Raw genomic sequence first — 15201 nt, forward strand, 5'->3', positions numbered from 1 at the left:
ACCTATGTGGTATTAAAAAAAATAATACAACTGTTATTTCTAATGGATTTGGATGTCGCCACAAATATCACTGCAGCGGGCTAAGAATCTCTTTTCGCTGGTTTGAAAAAATCGCCCTATTGCGATTCGCAAAACTCATCAGATGCATGATTGATCTATGCGATCGCATACACCGACAAAGTAACATCCTTCTCTGTGTTATACGAAGTAATTTCCATTTTGATCACATCTATAGAACAGAAAGCCTCATTCGTTGGATGATCCGTAGGATGAGTTTTGCAACGGGACGCCAATCGGGCAAGCCTAGGGTAAAAGTCTATGAGATCCTCATGCTTGCAATATTAATATGTTTTCTTTGTTTCATGAGAATAATAAAAGACGATATTTAACTCCAGCTGCGAAAAAATAAGCAAGTCGCATACCTGGCGCACTGCATCCGGGGTCAGAAAGCAAAAATATGGCTAACAGCCTTCTTTTGCTGTGCAGTTTTCCATTTGCAATACAATACAGCAATCGGCGTTGAATTAATAAAATAGATGACCACAGCTTCAACAAGTACTTCAAGTAATCTGCACAAAACGTCTTTGTATCTCTATTCTTGTCAAAGTCTTATTAAGTCAGTTTTGCAGGTGCTGTCCTAACGATCCCGAATATCAAGCCTAGCGGTCTACAAACTTCACTGACTGGAATATGACGCGTCTATGGTGCTTCCTGATATAGTTCAAATGTAGCTATATCGCTCAGCGATGGACTGTCTGGCCGCAATTTGAGCACACGCAACGCCAATTGCGCTCATGCTGGTCACCTTGCTGATACAGGCGGAGCAAAACGTCACCTTTCACTACGACAACAACAGATCCGGGTCCACAAAACTCAACTTGCGGGATATTTTGCACGCGGAGCACAAAAAACCGAAACACAGCTTACACGTGCTGTTACTCTTGCCAAAGTCGCCCATACGACGACTGTGGACTGGCGACGAGCACGTCACACACACCCTCAGCTTGTTCGGCGCGCCGTGGAGCTTGGACTCGGCGTACCTTTTGTCGAGCATGTAGGTGAGCTTGCGCATCTGTCCTCAGTAAGCGTACTTCAAAGTGGAGAAAACACACTGGCCATGGCTGGTACTGCAAGCTTCCGAATCATGCCGTTATCGACTGGGTCCATGACGCAGGTGGCGTACATTTCCAGGGTATTAGGACCGATTTGTTGCCAAAGCCCAATGACCGACATGTTGCCACGAACCCGATTCGGAAGTTCTCCGGTCTGCGGAAAACTTACGGAGTGTAGTAAGTGACAGCCAATGCGCTCGCCTCAAGCATTAGTGACGAACCCTGTGCCTTCGAGGTAGACGTAGTCGCGATTCTTGACGAAGCTGGTCGTGTAGAAGGGGATATCGATCTCCATCCACTTGAGAACCAGCGATTGGAACGGCCTCTCCTGCGTGGGCAGTACGATGTCTTCTAGCACAGCTGCCCCACTCATGTCATCCACGTAAGAAGCCTTGATACGCATCGTCTCCAGGTCTTCACTGATCACACCGAACATGAGGTCGTCCAGTTTCCCCTCCATTGCACCGACACAGAGTAGCATCGGCAGTCCCGACCCAGTCGGTTCATCACCCGAAGTCCCTGGATGCAGTGGCTGTTTCTCAGAATACACCTTGAGTTTCTCGGCTTCCTTGATCGGCTTCCAACGGCTCGGGCTAATGCTGCGTTTGGAGTTCGAGATGAATTTGGAGTAATACTCGATGCTGGTAGCGATGCATTGGTTGGCCAGATCTTCGAGTTGAGTCCGGTCGGCTGAAGTTAGTGCCAACTCCGGGAACGGGTTGACGATGAATCGGCCCTTCATTGTGCTGGCGCCGTTAGTGGTGAAGGCTGCAAATACACAAGTGAGTGAGCCGAAGCGCAGCACGATCCATCGCGACGTAGGTATTCGGTAGAACAACTGATGTAGACTAGCATCTGCCTAGCCACAGCTGGCGTTGTGCCACACCCGCTACATGGTACCTACATGTATACCTGAGCGGTGTAAGAAGGATACGATGTGCAGAGATACTATCTTAAAAACGGGTAATCGTAATCGCTGTGGATATCGTAAAGCTACTACCGGTACTTCAAATATTTGCATGGTCTGGCGTATGTGCATCTACAAAGTTTCCAACGCTACAACAACACGGCGTTTTGCACGCAGGCTAGAGACGTAATCAGCGAAGCGCGATATATCGGCTAGTTTTGTCCAGTGGAATTGATACATAAACCTAAAACTCCACTGCCACGTCGGAGTTCTCCCACATCGTCCGGTAGTTGCGACCGATACTATGAGTGTAACATGGATTCACTCGCAAAATGTACTTGATAGGCATCGCAGGTACCGTAATCTGAACGTACATCTGAAAAATAGTTGGTCTTTGATAGTTTGCAATGGCTTAGGAATGTAAGAAATTCGTGCCTTTCAAAAGTATTAATGTGTTCGAGAATTGAAGTCGGATCAGAGGTAGGAAGATATACGTACTGCTAATATAGGTAGCGTTGATATATTGACTGGAAACAAACATTGCGACCAAAAGGCGAAACGTGCAGTATAAGAGAAGTTGAAAACGACGGCGGATGTAACAGTAGAAGCGCATTGAACAGCAACATTACATTGTATTTATTCACACTCGACGTTCCTGCAAATATACAATGAACGCCGGAGGGGTATCGAATTCTCAACATTGAGAGCATACTGAAGAAATATCCGCTCTACTAAAGAAACAACTTTGTGTTGTATATTTCGAAGTAGTCACTTTGATCCATTTCATCGAACGCGCGGTATATGCTACCCAGCGAAATGATGTCTTTGAATCGGAAGTTCCTAGCTACAGGTAACACGATGCCGTAGGGCTTATGCAGTTCAAGTGAGCTGAATTTTTTACTACTAGGAGTAAGAAGATTTTTGGCAGTTGGAACCAGCAGAACTATCACTACTCAACCCTTCCCCAATGCTAGCGCTCTGAAAGATGGATTATCATTTGATGCTCAATTGAGCTGTACTCGTGATAAAATGTTGGAATCGACAAACTTACGTTACCTGGAAGTAAGGCCTTAGTTCTAGTTTACTTCTGAGGTAGAGCAGAAGTGACGGCAACGGAAAGATTCATCAATATCTATTCCCGTATCTGGTATTCCATACCAGAAGCTACGTTCATGTTGGCTCGTTTCACATTAAGCTTAGGGGTGATAAAACTTCTAGTGCGTTATAGCTAGCTGCTGTCCGAAGCTAAGGTCCGAACAAAACTAGACCGCTCAGCCATGGACTGTCTGGCCGCAATTTGAGCACACGCAACGTCAATTGCGCTCATGCTGGTCACCTTGCTGATACAGGCGGAGCAAAACGTCACCTTTCGCTGCGACAACAACAGATCCGGGTCCACAAAACTCAACTTGCGGGATATTTTGCACGCGGAGCACAAAAAACCGAAACACAGCTTACACGTGCTGTTACTCTTGCCAAAGTCGCCCATACGACGACTGTGGACTGGCGACGAGCACGTCACACACACCCTCAGCTTGTTCGGCGCGCCGTGGAGCTTGGACTCGGCGTACCTTTTGTCGAGCATGTAGGTGAGCTTGCGCATCTGTCCGCAGTACGCATACTTCAAGCTGGAAAGGAACACGTGCACCATAGCTTGGGCTGCCATCTTCCGAAACATACCAGTGTCGCCAGGATCAATGATACAGGTGGCGTACATTTCCATGGTGTTGGATCCGACTTGACGCCAGAGACCAATGATGGAGACGTTGCCACGAATGCGGTGCGGCAGCTCAGCAGTTTGCGGGAAGTTCACTGAGTGGATTAGATGGTAGCCAATGCGCTCGCCTCGGGCATCATTGACGTATCCCGTGCCCTCGAGGTAAACGTAGTCGCGATTCTTGACCAAACCCGTGGAACATAACGGAATATCGACCTCCATCCACTTGAGAACCAGCGACTGGAACGGCTTCTCCACTGTCGGTAGCACCACATCTTCCAATACAGCAGCCCCACTCATGTCGTCGACGTAAGAAGCCTTGATACGCATCGTCTCCAGGTCTTCACTGATCACACCGAACATGAGGTCGTCCAGTTTCCCTTCCATCGATCCAACACATAGAAGCATCGGAAGTCCCGACCCCGTCGGCTCATTACCAGCAGATGATGCAGGCAAAGGTCGGTCCGACCTTTCCGAGTACACCTTGAGCTTCTCGCTCGCCTTCATATGCTTCCAACGGTTTGGGTTAACTACGCGCTTGGAGTTCGAGATGAACTTGGAGTAGTACTCGAGGTTGGTGGTGATGCATTGGTTAGCCAGATCTTCGAGTTGAGTCCGGTCGGCTAAAGTTAGTGCCAACTCCGGGAACGGGTTGACAATGAAACGGCCTTTCATCGTGGTTGCAGCGTTTGAGGTGGAGACTGCAAATGCACGAATGAACGCAGAAAACCAACAGGGTCTTCCGTTGTGACTATTCAACAGGGCAACTGATGGACATTAGGCTTCACCGAGGGCACAGCTGGTGCCGCACCCCGTATATGTACTGTCAAACATTTTTATTAAATTGAGAATGAGGTTTTGTATGCACCCTACTACTGTAACTCGGAGCAGAGCGAGTACCTATATAGCATTTGCACAGTCTGGCTACGGTGTCCTTCCACTAAATTACACAACAACACACAGCGAAATCAGAAGTAAACATCGAGTTCAGCCGCTCAAGCGCCGATTGTTCATCCCGTTGCAAGGACACTTTTAACTGGGCAAAGCGTACAGCAGTACACTGAAGTTTTCACACACAGCGGATCCATCGTATCGTTGACAACGAAACACGCAGGACAAGGCACCACAGCCTTGAAGGCAGGCGCCAACTCGACTGGCTTTACAGTAAGCGTACAGTGTACCTAATCTTTCAGCCGGAGGTTGGGAACCAGCTGGGATTCGCTACAGGAACGAGAATCTTCTAGTTACTAAAGCAATTATGGGCGACCCATCACAACTCGGCCCTTCCTCGCAACAGGCTGTTGCCGTTGTAACATCAGTGTCGTGACATTATCGCGGCTGTACAACAGGTCAAACCATCAGCTCAACAACACCGCGCCGGCGGCCACTTCAACGTGACCTTCAAAGTTTTGATCTATTTGCGCTAAAAAAATCCCCGTTAGTATTGTGTACCTCGACCAACAAGAAGGCGCGGTACGCGGTACATACTTGTGAGCTAATTAACTTCTTCTAAGACCCTGGTCTAAGTGAAACCGTGCTGAGAATTGCTCAAGGAATTGGGTAAGGCTGGAACGACCTTGTAGACCAAGTAGACGAGTTCCGGGGTTGGTTCTCAAACACCAAACGAGGTCAGAACGAGTTCTGGGGATGTAATAGCGGTTCACACACTGCGAGCTGGTGAGAAGCTCGTAGTGGTCCTGTAAACCACATAGCAGTGAGTTGCATCACACTTGAACCAAGGTTGACCTTGTGCGCAGTCCTACAGCTAGAGGCGGCACGAGTTTGCCTCGCCCAGGCTTCTCTCGCAGCGAAAAGCGAAATGCATTGGTAGTGGTGTGAATAGAATGACACCGAAACCCGCTCCCAACTCAGAACGCCTAGCCGAGGTGTTCTGAGTACGCCATACAGAACGGTCGAAACTCGTTCTGAGTGACGCCACTGCGCGCCTTTGGCAACTACACGTGCTGTACTTACATGTGACTCTCATTCACCTGTAATACAGATGACCGTCTCTAGCGTTAGTGTATGCATATTATTCCTGTTCAAGGGCTTCGATGTACCAATTTCATGGTTTCGTACTGCTAACTTTTAGGAGTCCTACTTCATGCATAATGTTTTCTGTAGCCAGGCATCAGGCGGTGAGACGGTGCCACCTACATCACACGCAAAACACAACTTGTCAAACAAATTTAGCGAACCGAATCGTTCCTACATGTAGCTAAGCTGAGCAGGTACAGTTACTGTACAGGTAGGGATCGATAAGGACGAGGCAATTTTTACCGTGCAATGATACATGCCACGGCTACAACTGAAATGCCAGACAGATCAGCACGCGGACTGAAATTTGCATTGCAATTCGAAAGAGCTCAAACTACATGTATAATACAAACATTAGTAGATTTCGGTAGTCTAATATCGAGCTGTGGAAAGACCAATCTGGGGTATTTGGAGTTCGGCGCGAGCCAGTAACACAATATACCTCAACAACATAAAAAAGAAAGACCGATTTCGAGGTGCATTTTCCTGACGTCATATAAGTGTCAACTGCTTCATTTCACTATCTGCGCATATCATCTAGCATGAACTTGGAAACGATTGGCTTTAGAAAAAAATACAAACTTGGCATACAATCGCACTGAAATTCCCATCTCCACAAAAGAAAGCCGAACCCATTCTTGTTCTTTATCGTATGAAACTATTGCTATTAAACCATTCTTGCTCGCTCATTCGAAGCCCGATGCTTCCATAGTGTCAGAATGTGAAGACGTTGAGAAGGCTTTGTAAGCTCTGTAGCCCGTTGCTTGGTCTATCGCAGCCTTCTTCGCGTCGCAAATAGTAGCAGTGCTGATACACTTTGAACAGAACGCAACTTTGCGTTGGATTAGCTTGCCGTCGATGGCGATAAAGGTGATCCGCCTTCGGATTTTGCACGAGTAGCACACACAACCGTAGCACAGCTTGCATGTGCTCTTGCCGAGCCTGCCCCTGACCCCAGAAGTAGTTTTTTTGTTGCACATCACACAGTTCTCATTTCGTTGGGTTTGCCGATCCATCGAGTGCTGGTGCTGAAGCATCCACGACATTTTCTTCATCTGGCCACAAAATACAAGGTCTGTCGCCGACAGGAGAGCATCGGTAGCAACTCGGATCGATATGAATCGCATGACGTCGCCTCCGGGAGCCACCGTGCTCGTTCCGAAGACGTCAACGACGTTTTCTTCAACCTGCCGGAAGAAGGTAAAGTACGAAACGTTGGCACGGATGACATTTGGTCGCGGATTGGTCTGCGGGAACTCGATAGAGTGGAGTAACTGGTAGCCGACGCGGTCACCGTTGGCAAAGTGTAGAATTCCTGTTGCCTCGATGTACACAAAGTCTCGGACCTTGACCAGGCTCGTCGATTGGAGCGGAGCATCAATCGTCATCCACTTGATAATGAGCGAACGGAACGGCTCCTCCTCGGTTGGCTCGACAATGGGACACAAAATCGCTCCGCCGTCAAGATCGTGAACGTATGAAGCCTTAACACGCATGATGTCCAGCGTAGGGTTCACGACGCCGAACATGGCGTCGTCCAACAGGCCAACTACCGTTCCAACACGCAACATCACAGGCATGTCCTTCGTTCCTGGCGCCACATTTTCCTGTGGAGTAGCAGGATTCCACAACTCCATCCCCTGGCTGCTATCCTGGTGACAACGGTCCTCGTACACATGCAGATTGTCCTTGGACTTGAAGTGTTTCCAGCGTCGTTCGTTCACCCTGCGGTTGTCCACGACGACAAAATCCTCGTACTTCTGGAAATGCGCCTCTACGAATCCGTTCACGAGGTCAATGAGCTGGTGTCTCTCTTCCTCCGAGACCTGGAGATCCGGGTAGGGGTTCTCGGCAAAGCGGTCCTTTGGCATCGTCAGTGCTGCAGTTTCTTGCGTGCCCCAACCGTTGGAAATTGGCGACTGAACACAAGGCGGCGAGTTGGGATCTGCTGCTGCACGCCATGATCGACAATGTTGACGTCCTACCTTCGAACGTACGCATGTGGTTAAGACTGACACTCGCACGCCCGCAATCTGGAATACCGGTACATACAACTGGGTATCGTAGACCTCTTGTCGAGTTGACTGTAAAATTGGCATAACCGGGATAACCCGGGGGGTCTGAACAAGATCCCGCTGGAAGTCCTGACAGATGTCAAGGCACTCTCTCTAACGGGAAAACCCTAGTTCAACACGATGAGATTAATCTTCTTCGGGAGAGATGTCCAATCGCGATTTAGCTCATCTCTCCCGAGCGCTTGAGGTTCTTGGCGATAGTTTTGTTCATTCACCGAGTTTCTCGGTCTCCCTCGGGCCCACATACAAGACCAAGTCAAAAATGCGGCGTCGGGCATCCGGCTATACGATGACGTGTTTCGACTGTGTGTGGGACTGACCAACGTGCACGTCTCTCATTGTCCTCTTCGGCTGTGTGTGGGACTGACCAACGTGCACGTCTCTCATTGTCCTTTTCGGCGCGAAAATGGGGATTGGTACAGAACGGTCGCAAAACAAGCTCATTGAACTCGGCATCAAGCTCAAACAAAAGCGTCGACTGGCTCAGGAGAAGTACAGGGCTAGGTGTCCGAGTTGCTCGAGATAGCGGGGATGCTTGGATTGGACTTGATATTGTGTTTAGCTGAAAAGATCGAGAATCACGGGAAAGGAGTAGTTACCCCCGAATTGATTGTTCCTTCACAGACGCGTCTGTCGCCCGTGTGCTATACCATTTTATACAAAGTCCAACATGCAATTTGGTGAAGATTTGATATTTGGCTGTTTGCAAACTAACTAGTTAACCGACCTCGTGTAACTCTGCGTAACACCTATCCTTGGGCTTGTACGTGTACGCTCGACTCGACTACAAACAGGTTTGTGCATTCCAAAGTTGCCATAATCCTACGCTCGGAAAGCGGATGTCGGATGGTGACGACATCCGAAATAGCACCAACATTCGTCCAAGTGGTAATGCAGCACAGTTCAACAGTTCAAAATGGTGTGTAAACACCACCATCGATTCTTTCATATGGCACACAGACTGGCGCTTAGATGAAGGCTTGGTGGCCAACAATGCATTTCCATGTTGGCACATGTACATCTGTAACTCAGCTGCGCCTTCAACGGAAGCAATGCAGCTGCGAATGGCGGGTATTCGGTGTCGTTGGCACGTCATTTCTGTCTTTCTCCATCATCAAATTCTTCAAACCTCACGCCGGGTCCAACGTGCTTCCCTGGAGCAACCACAAAATATACATGTACAGTACGTACTTCTATAGGCCGTTTCAGTACGGTAGTTTTAGGCTTCCCCGATTAATCTGCAGATATGATCGTTTCGGGATTGAAAACGTTGCCATGCATTCCATCGCATCGTACCGGATAAAGTTAAAGGACCCGTTAGAGCAGGTCTCTTTAACCCCTTATCTCTGCTTAAATTTCTGAAAGCTGCTACAGAAAATAAATAATACGGTGCCTTACAAAACATATCAAGCGCCTCCAAGATTTATAAATTGGATCCATGTGGCGGTGTCAGTATGGTACCGTAAAAGGAGGATTTTTTCGGGTAGTTTTCACCGCTCGTTCTACCATTGCCGTAACCAGAGTTTTCTACATTAGCCTGGGCATTCTTGTGTTCAACAATAGAGCCCATGCATCCTGGAAACGTTGTTTTGTACACCGTCCAATTGTACTGTTTCGGAGCGAGTGCTGAGGAATCAACAAATGTTTACTTATTCTTAGCCCTTGCAGGAAGCTCACTTGCAATCTGTGGATTGGAAAATATGTGCTCGCGATAAATCCATAGGCTTTTCATCTATCTACTAAACGCTCAGTGACCATTGCCATAGCTGTTTGTCACTCCCAGAACTACTGAAGTGCGTACAAAAAGTTCATAGCCATGTTTCACTCCTTTGGGTCACTTCACAGAACTACATTTACATTTACTTAGTCAGTTCCGAATAATTGCCACTAGTCGCAAAGTGAGAGCTCTGATGTACTTCTAGTGTCTGACTGTGAGGAAGTCGAGAAGGCTTTGTATGCCCGATAACCTGTAGCTTGATCTCTCGCAGCATCTTTTGCATCCCATTTGGTTGCATCGTTCACGCACTTCGTGCAGAAAGACACTTTCCGCCGAATTAGCTGGTTGTCCAGAGCAATGAAGCTGATGCGCTTGCGGACCTTGCACGAGTAACACACGCTGCCGTAGCAAAGCTTGCACGTGCTCGCTCCAATGAGTCCTCTGATCCCCGCATTCACCTTCCTCTCGCACATAACGCACTTTTCGCCGCGCTGGTGATGTTGGAGTTGAAAAGCCGAGTGCCGGTGCTGCAACATCCACGATAACTTCTTCATCTGCCCACAATGCACATAGTTTGTGGCAGACAGCAGGGCCTCAGCAGCCACTTGGATCGATAGAAAGCGCGCGATCTTGCCCCCAGGAACCACGGTGCCACATGCATAGAGATCGATTGCGTTGCGCTCGAGCTGCCGGAAGAAGCCGAAGACCGACAAATTCCCGCGGATCATGTGTGACAGCGGCTTTGTCTGAGGGAAATCGATCGAGTGCAGCAAGTGGTAACCCACGCGATCACCGTTTGCAAAGTGGACGGTGCCCGTCGCCTCGATGTAGACGAAATCTCGGCTCTTGACCAGACTCGTGGACTGCAGCGGAACATCGATGGTCATCCACTTGATAATCAGCGAGCGGAACGGCTCCTCGGCGCTGGGCTCCACAACCGGGAACAGCACTGCGGCGCTGTCGAGATCATGCACGTACGAGGCTTTCACTCGCATGACGTCCAGCGTCGGATTCACGACTCCGAACATGACGTCGTCGACGTCGCCGACCAAAGTGCCCACGCTCAACACGACCGGCATGTCCTTCGCAGCCGCATCCTCCTCACCCGAGCCTTTGCCGGATCTCTCAGCGTACACGTGTTGGCTGTCTTTAGACCGCACGAGCTTCCAGCGCTGCTCGTCCACCTTGTGCTTGTCGACGACGACGAAATCCTCGTACTTCTGGAAATGCTCCGTCACGAATCCGTTGACAAGGTCGACGAGCTGCAGTCGCTCCTCGTCGGAGACCGTCAGCTCCGGGTACGGATTCGCGTTCACGAACCGGTCCTTGGCCATGGTGGTTTGTTGTGAGGAAGTTCTGACGTCCGTATCCAGGTCCCAAATCGGAGACTGAGTGTCAGCCAGAGTGGTAAGCTTGCAGTGTGCTGGCCCACAGTCCCATCCCTTTTGATTCGAGAGTGAGCCGTGCGTGCCTCCAGGGCAAGACAGATAGGATGTTGACACCGTCAGTCGTCCTCGGCAGATGGGCCCTTCGCTAATCGCCGTAAACGGCCTGACCTCCTTCCTGCGAGATGCCTGGCGGATTGTGACAGTGGAGGTCGCCATCTCCGCCTTCCGCCACTGCACCGCAAATGCTGCAGACACAACGTCCGATGTCTGTAAAGTGTTGTTCTTACTGTACATGTACTGATGTCACCTTCAGCATTCATTATTGACCTCCAAAACCTACCACTTCAACCTGATGTAGCCATGTTGCACATGGCAACTTTAATGATGTGGTGCACACCAATCTGTTCGCGTATCCAACGAACCATACAATCTTCAAGATACCTGTAAACAACCGGAATGGCGAGCTCTGTTCTTCCGCTACACGTACGCCGTGAGCCTCGTGTTCCGCGCCAAACGCAGTTCCTGGACGTGCCTCACCTGGTAGATGCCATGTCCGCATTTGTCGACTCGTTGGTGGACATTACGCCCCTACAGGCATGTGGAATCGCGGCAAAATTTACACCTAAAGGAACAATGATGTAACAAATGTAACTTTCTCGTTCTGGTGGACCCTCCGACACTGCCAACGATATTTCTTCAATTCGGCCTTGAAACAAGTCAGAAGTTGGAACTGGGTCGGTGGATTTCGGAAAAGCTCCCGGGATGTCGAGTTTCTTCGGAAATTGTGGTCAGGACGTGTCTGGCCGGCGCTGTGGAGATTTCAGACTTCTTTCGTGAAAATTGAAAAGTGTAGCGGGAGAATTGACCAGGGACATCCTGTTGAGTAGGGACAATTTGACCATGTCGGCGGCGATTCTTGGCCGTCGAAGTGCCATTGTGTGGTGGCTGCATCGCCACTTGGTTGACCTAGCGGCGTGAAACAGGAGAGCCAAACATATATGATGTCACAAGAGCAATAGTTGTGTTCCACACCGCCGCTAGCCATGGACACCTCGAAATTGCGAAATATCTACGCGAATTTACGAAACCAGTCTGAAGCGCTGGACGAGCTTATCGAGATCGCTCGACGAGGGGTGTGAAGATTTGGACTGGGGAGAACACTGCGAGACACTGCGGAGAAGGGATGTCTCGATGTTGTTGGGTGACTTGATCAAGAGTACGGTAACAATGTTGACATTTTGTGGATAACGATGGAAACTCGACCAACGTAATAGATACTGCTGCTGGCAATGGCCAACTAGAACTGGTGCAGTACTTGCACGGTTTCCACACTCTAAATGACTTTGCCTCGAGGAGGCGAAATTGAGAGGAAGAAGATCTGCCATTCGATCGTTGCCAACGTGTACTGAAGCAGCAATGGAGGCTGCAGCCTCCCGTGGGCACTTGGAGGTTGTGCAATGGACCGAACTGAGGAGCCATGAACGCCGTCCAGAAGGCTATGAAAACGCAGTGCAATTTGGGCACTTCGGGGTTGTGTGCTGGCTTCATCACAATACGCAAGTTGATTGTACGGAAGCAGCGATGAATGCTGCGGCGATGGCTGAACACCTTGACGTCGTGAAATCGCTGCACGCGCATCGGTCCGAAGGATGCACTGTCAATGCGATGAACTTGGTGGCTGGTTGTGGTGCGTTGGACGTTATCACACGAATCGGAGTGAGGGCTGTATGACAGATGCAATGCAGAGGGCAGCAAGAGGCGGGCATCTCAAAATTCTTCAGTGGCTGCATCCCAACCGGTCAGAGGACTGCATCAGTGATGCCGCCTATGCTGCTGCGGAAAGCAACCTATTCGAGGTTTTGTTGTTTCTCTGTCATGAATGTCATGTGCTGTGCACTGGAGAAGACGTGTTCGCAGGCTGTATGCACTCGTGGGTCGTCGAGCGTCGGCCAGCTTATCACGATGTGGCTTATCGCTGGCCTTCCAACACAATAAGTTTGGTTTCGAGTCTCCAATGGAATCCCTATTAGAAAATAAAACTCATTTGTTGATTTATTATTGCGCTCTTGGAGCAGTCTACACTCGAAATTGGCCAGGGATCGAGAGTTTAGCTACGCCAGGATAACCCCTTCCGGTGGGAGCAGTCCTCTCAACACCTATCCATTTGAAAACTCGGGGCCTGAATTACTGGAGATGTTCTAAAACACCAAGGGAATCGTTTCCGTTTTGGATGGAGAAAGATCCGAGAGTAGTGGGATGTCTTCGTCCTCATCGCTCTCCTCCATGATGGCTTGCAACTCGTCGTCCACGAACCATGAATTCTCTGAAATGTCCGTTTGGGACGATGCCGTTGACGATGCACTCTTGTGCCTTTTGTACAAGTTGGAGCCTGTGGCTTGCTCCCTTGCAGCCTGCTCTGCGCTAAACTCGGTAGCCTTGGTTATACATGTAGCGCAGAACGAGACCTTGCGCTTTTCCAGCTTCCCGTCTAGCTCGATGAAAGCGAGGCGCTTTCGGATCTTGCATGAGCGGCACAGCGGACCGTAGCAGAGCTTGCAGGTACTCGAGCCAACAAGTTGCTTGCCTGAAATCGGACAAAGTATGCTCTTGTCGCACATACTGCAGTGGGCACTCTGCATATGGCTCTTCCGTTTGTTCGCCACGTGGTTGTGCTGCAGCATCCACGAAAGCTTCTTCATTTGTCCACATTGAACGTTTTTCGCGACCGAGAGCATGGCCTCCACTACGGTGGCGGACCAAATAAAGCGCTTGATTTCACCGCCAAGGTCGATCGTGCCACGCGCGTAGTGCTCGATAACGTTGTCGTCGACTTGGCGGAAGAACCCAGAGATTGACAGGCTTCCGCGTATCGTGTTCGGAAGCGGCTTGGTCTCCGGGAAATCGATCGAGTGCAGCAAGTAGTAGCCGACTCGCTCGCCATTCGCAAGGTAAATAAAACCCGTAGCCTCGATGTACACGAAATCTCGCCTCTTGACCAGACTGGTAGCCTGCAACGGTAGATCAATCGTCATCCACTTGATAATGAGCGATTGAAAAGGCTCTTCCTCGCTCGGTTCAACCACAGGACACAGTATCGCAGCACTGTCGATGTCATTTACGTACGAAGTCTTCACGCGCATGCTGTCCTGAGTAGGATTCACAGCGCCAAACATGAGGTCTTCTAGGTCGCCATTGAACGTTCCGACGCTCAGAACGGATGGTAAAACTTTCCCCTGAGGGTGTTTATCATCGCTCACACCGACTGTTTTCCACGGCTCGAAATTCGCGTCCGCGGACTTTCCTCGAGTACGAGTAGCGTACACGTGCTGGTTATCTCGGGACTTGGCGTGCTTCCAACGTCGCTCGTCCACAATTTGCTGGTCGATCGCGACAAACTCATCGTATTCCTGGAAATTGTCGTCGACGAATTCATTGACCAGGTTTTTCAATACCCTGCGATCGTCTTCGGAAACCTGCAGGTCCGGGTACGGGTTGTCGGAGAACCTGTCCTTCCCCATACTGATCTGTGCTCTCGCCGCCGGAGTATGGGTGCTGTGGAGAAACAGCAAGTGATACCGGGTGGGTCGGACAATCTCTGCCGAGGTGTACAGCGAACTGTATTACTTCGATTGGGGAACGATTAGAAACATGATGGGCAGATCGATTGTCTGTGGAACAGGCGCGGGCATGGCCTGGCCGGCGGCCACTTCTGTGCGGCCACTGGCCGCACAGAAGTGCATGTTTCTAGGGAAAATGCTTTCCGCTTTGAGTCGAATCCGGTGAGCCGGAACCTCCCACTCCACGCGAAGGAGCTGCAACAAGATTGAACAGATGAATCGCGGCAACGCGCGCTCAAAGACGCCAAACTACCTCACAACCTTCCTGAATACATGCACTGGACGCTCCAAAGTGGTCTGTGCGTTTGGACAATGCGTTTCCATTGAAAAACAACCAAACCATCGAACCGCACGACGCTACGAACACCGACGTTCCCCACACGACGAGCACTTATATGTACCCAATATGTCCTACATAAAATAAGCAGAAGGTTTCACACAAAAAGATGACGCCGAATCCGCTTATCTTCCGCTCCTGGACCGAGTTTCTAGGCACCCCCTCGCGTACCGCATCGCCCCTGTCCTAAGCGAAGTTTTGTCCTAAGCGAATTTTTATTTTAGCCAATGAAAACAATGCATTGACACCGGATGTCTGTAGTTAAAATTCCATGTTGACCAGCTAATTATAGGC

At 49.8% G+C, this 15201-nt stretch overlaps 5 protein-coding genes across 5 annotated transcripts; all 5 read right to left on the reverse strand.

The window, feature by feature from the left end:
• Positions 1-1314: 1314 nt before the first annotated feature.
• On the reverse strand, positions 1315-1854 carry IUM83_17923 (uncharacterized protein; the record flags this gene model as incomplete). Its single annotated transcript, XM_067942893.1, has 1 exon — positions 1315-1854. One exon carries the CDS (start codon positions 1852-1854, stop codon positions 1315-1317), a length of 540 nt encoding a protein of 179 aa, XP_067795923.1.
• Positions 1855-3247: 1393 nt separating this feature from the next.
• Positions 3248-4411, reverse strand: IUM83_17924 (START-like domain; the record flags this gene model as incomplete). Its single annotated transcript, XM_067942894.1, has 1 exon — positions 3248-4411. One exon carries the CDS (start codon positions 4409-4411, stop codon positions 3248-3250), a length of 1164 nt encoding a protein of 387 aa, XP_067795971.1.
• Positions 4412-6459: 2048 nt separating this feature from the next.
• IUM83_17925 (uncharacterized protein) lies at positions 6460-7644 on the reverse strand (the record flags this gene model as incomplete). The annotated part of the gene is made up of 1 exon (XM_067942895.1): positions 6460-7644. The coding sequence occupies one exon, from the start codon at positions 7642-7644 to the stop codon at positions 6460-6462; it is 1185 nt and encodes a 394-aa protein (XP_067795955.1).
• Positions 7645-9735: 2091 nt separating this feature from the next.
• Positions 9736-10899, reverse strand: IUM83_17926 (uncharacterized protein; the record flags this gene model as incomplete). Its single annotated transcript, XM_067942896.1, has 1 exon — positions 9736-10899. The coding sequence occupies one exon, from the start codon at positions 10897-10899 to the stop codon at positions 9736-9738; it is 1164 nt and encodes a 387-aa protein (XP_067795872.1).
• A 2252-nt stretch (positions 10900-13151) lies between these two features.
• IUM83_17927 (uncharacterized protein) lies at positions 13152-14471 on the reverse strand (the record flags this gene model as incomplete). Its single annotated transcript, XM_067942897.1, has 1 exon — positions 13152-14471. One exon carries the CDS (start codon positions 14469-14471, stop codon positions 13152-13154), a length of 1320 nt encoding a protein of 439 aa, XP_067795972.1.
• Between the last annotated feature and the right edge of the window lie 730 nt (positions 14472-15201).

This window comes from Phytophthora cinnamomi (genome assembly GCF_018691715.1).
Source record: "Phytophthora cinnamomi strain GKB4 chromosome Unknown Contig18, whole genome shotgun sequence".
Classification (NCBI taxonomy): domain Eukaryota; phylum Oomycota; class Peronosporomycetes; order Peronosporales; family Peronosporaceae; genus Phytophthora; species Phytophthora cinnamomi.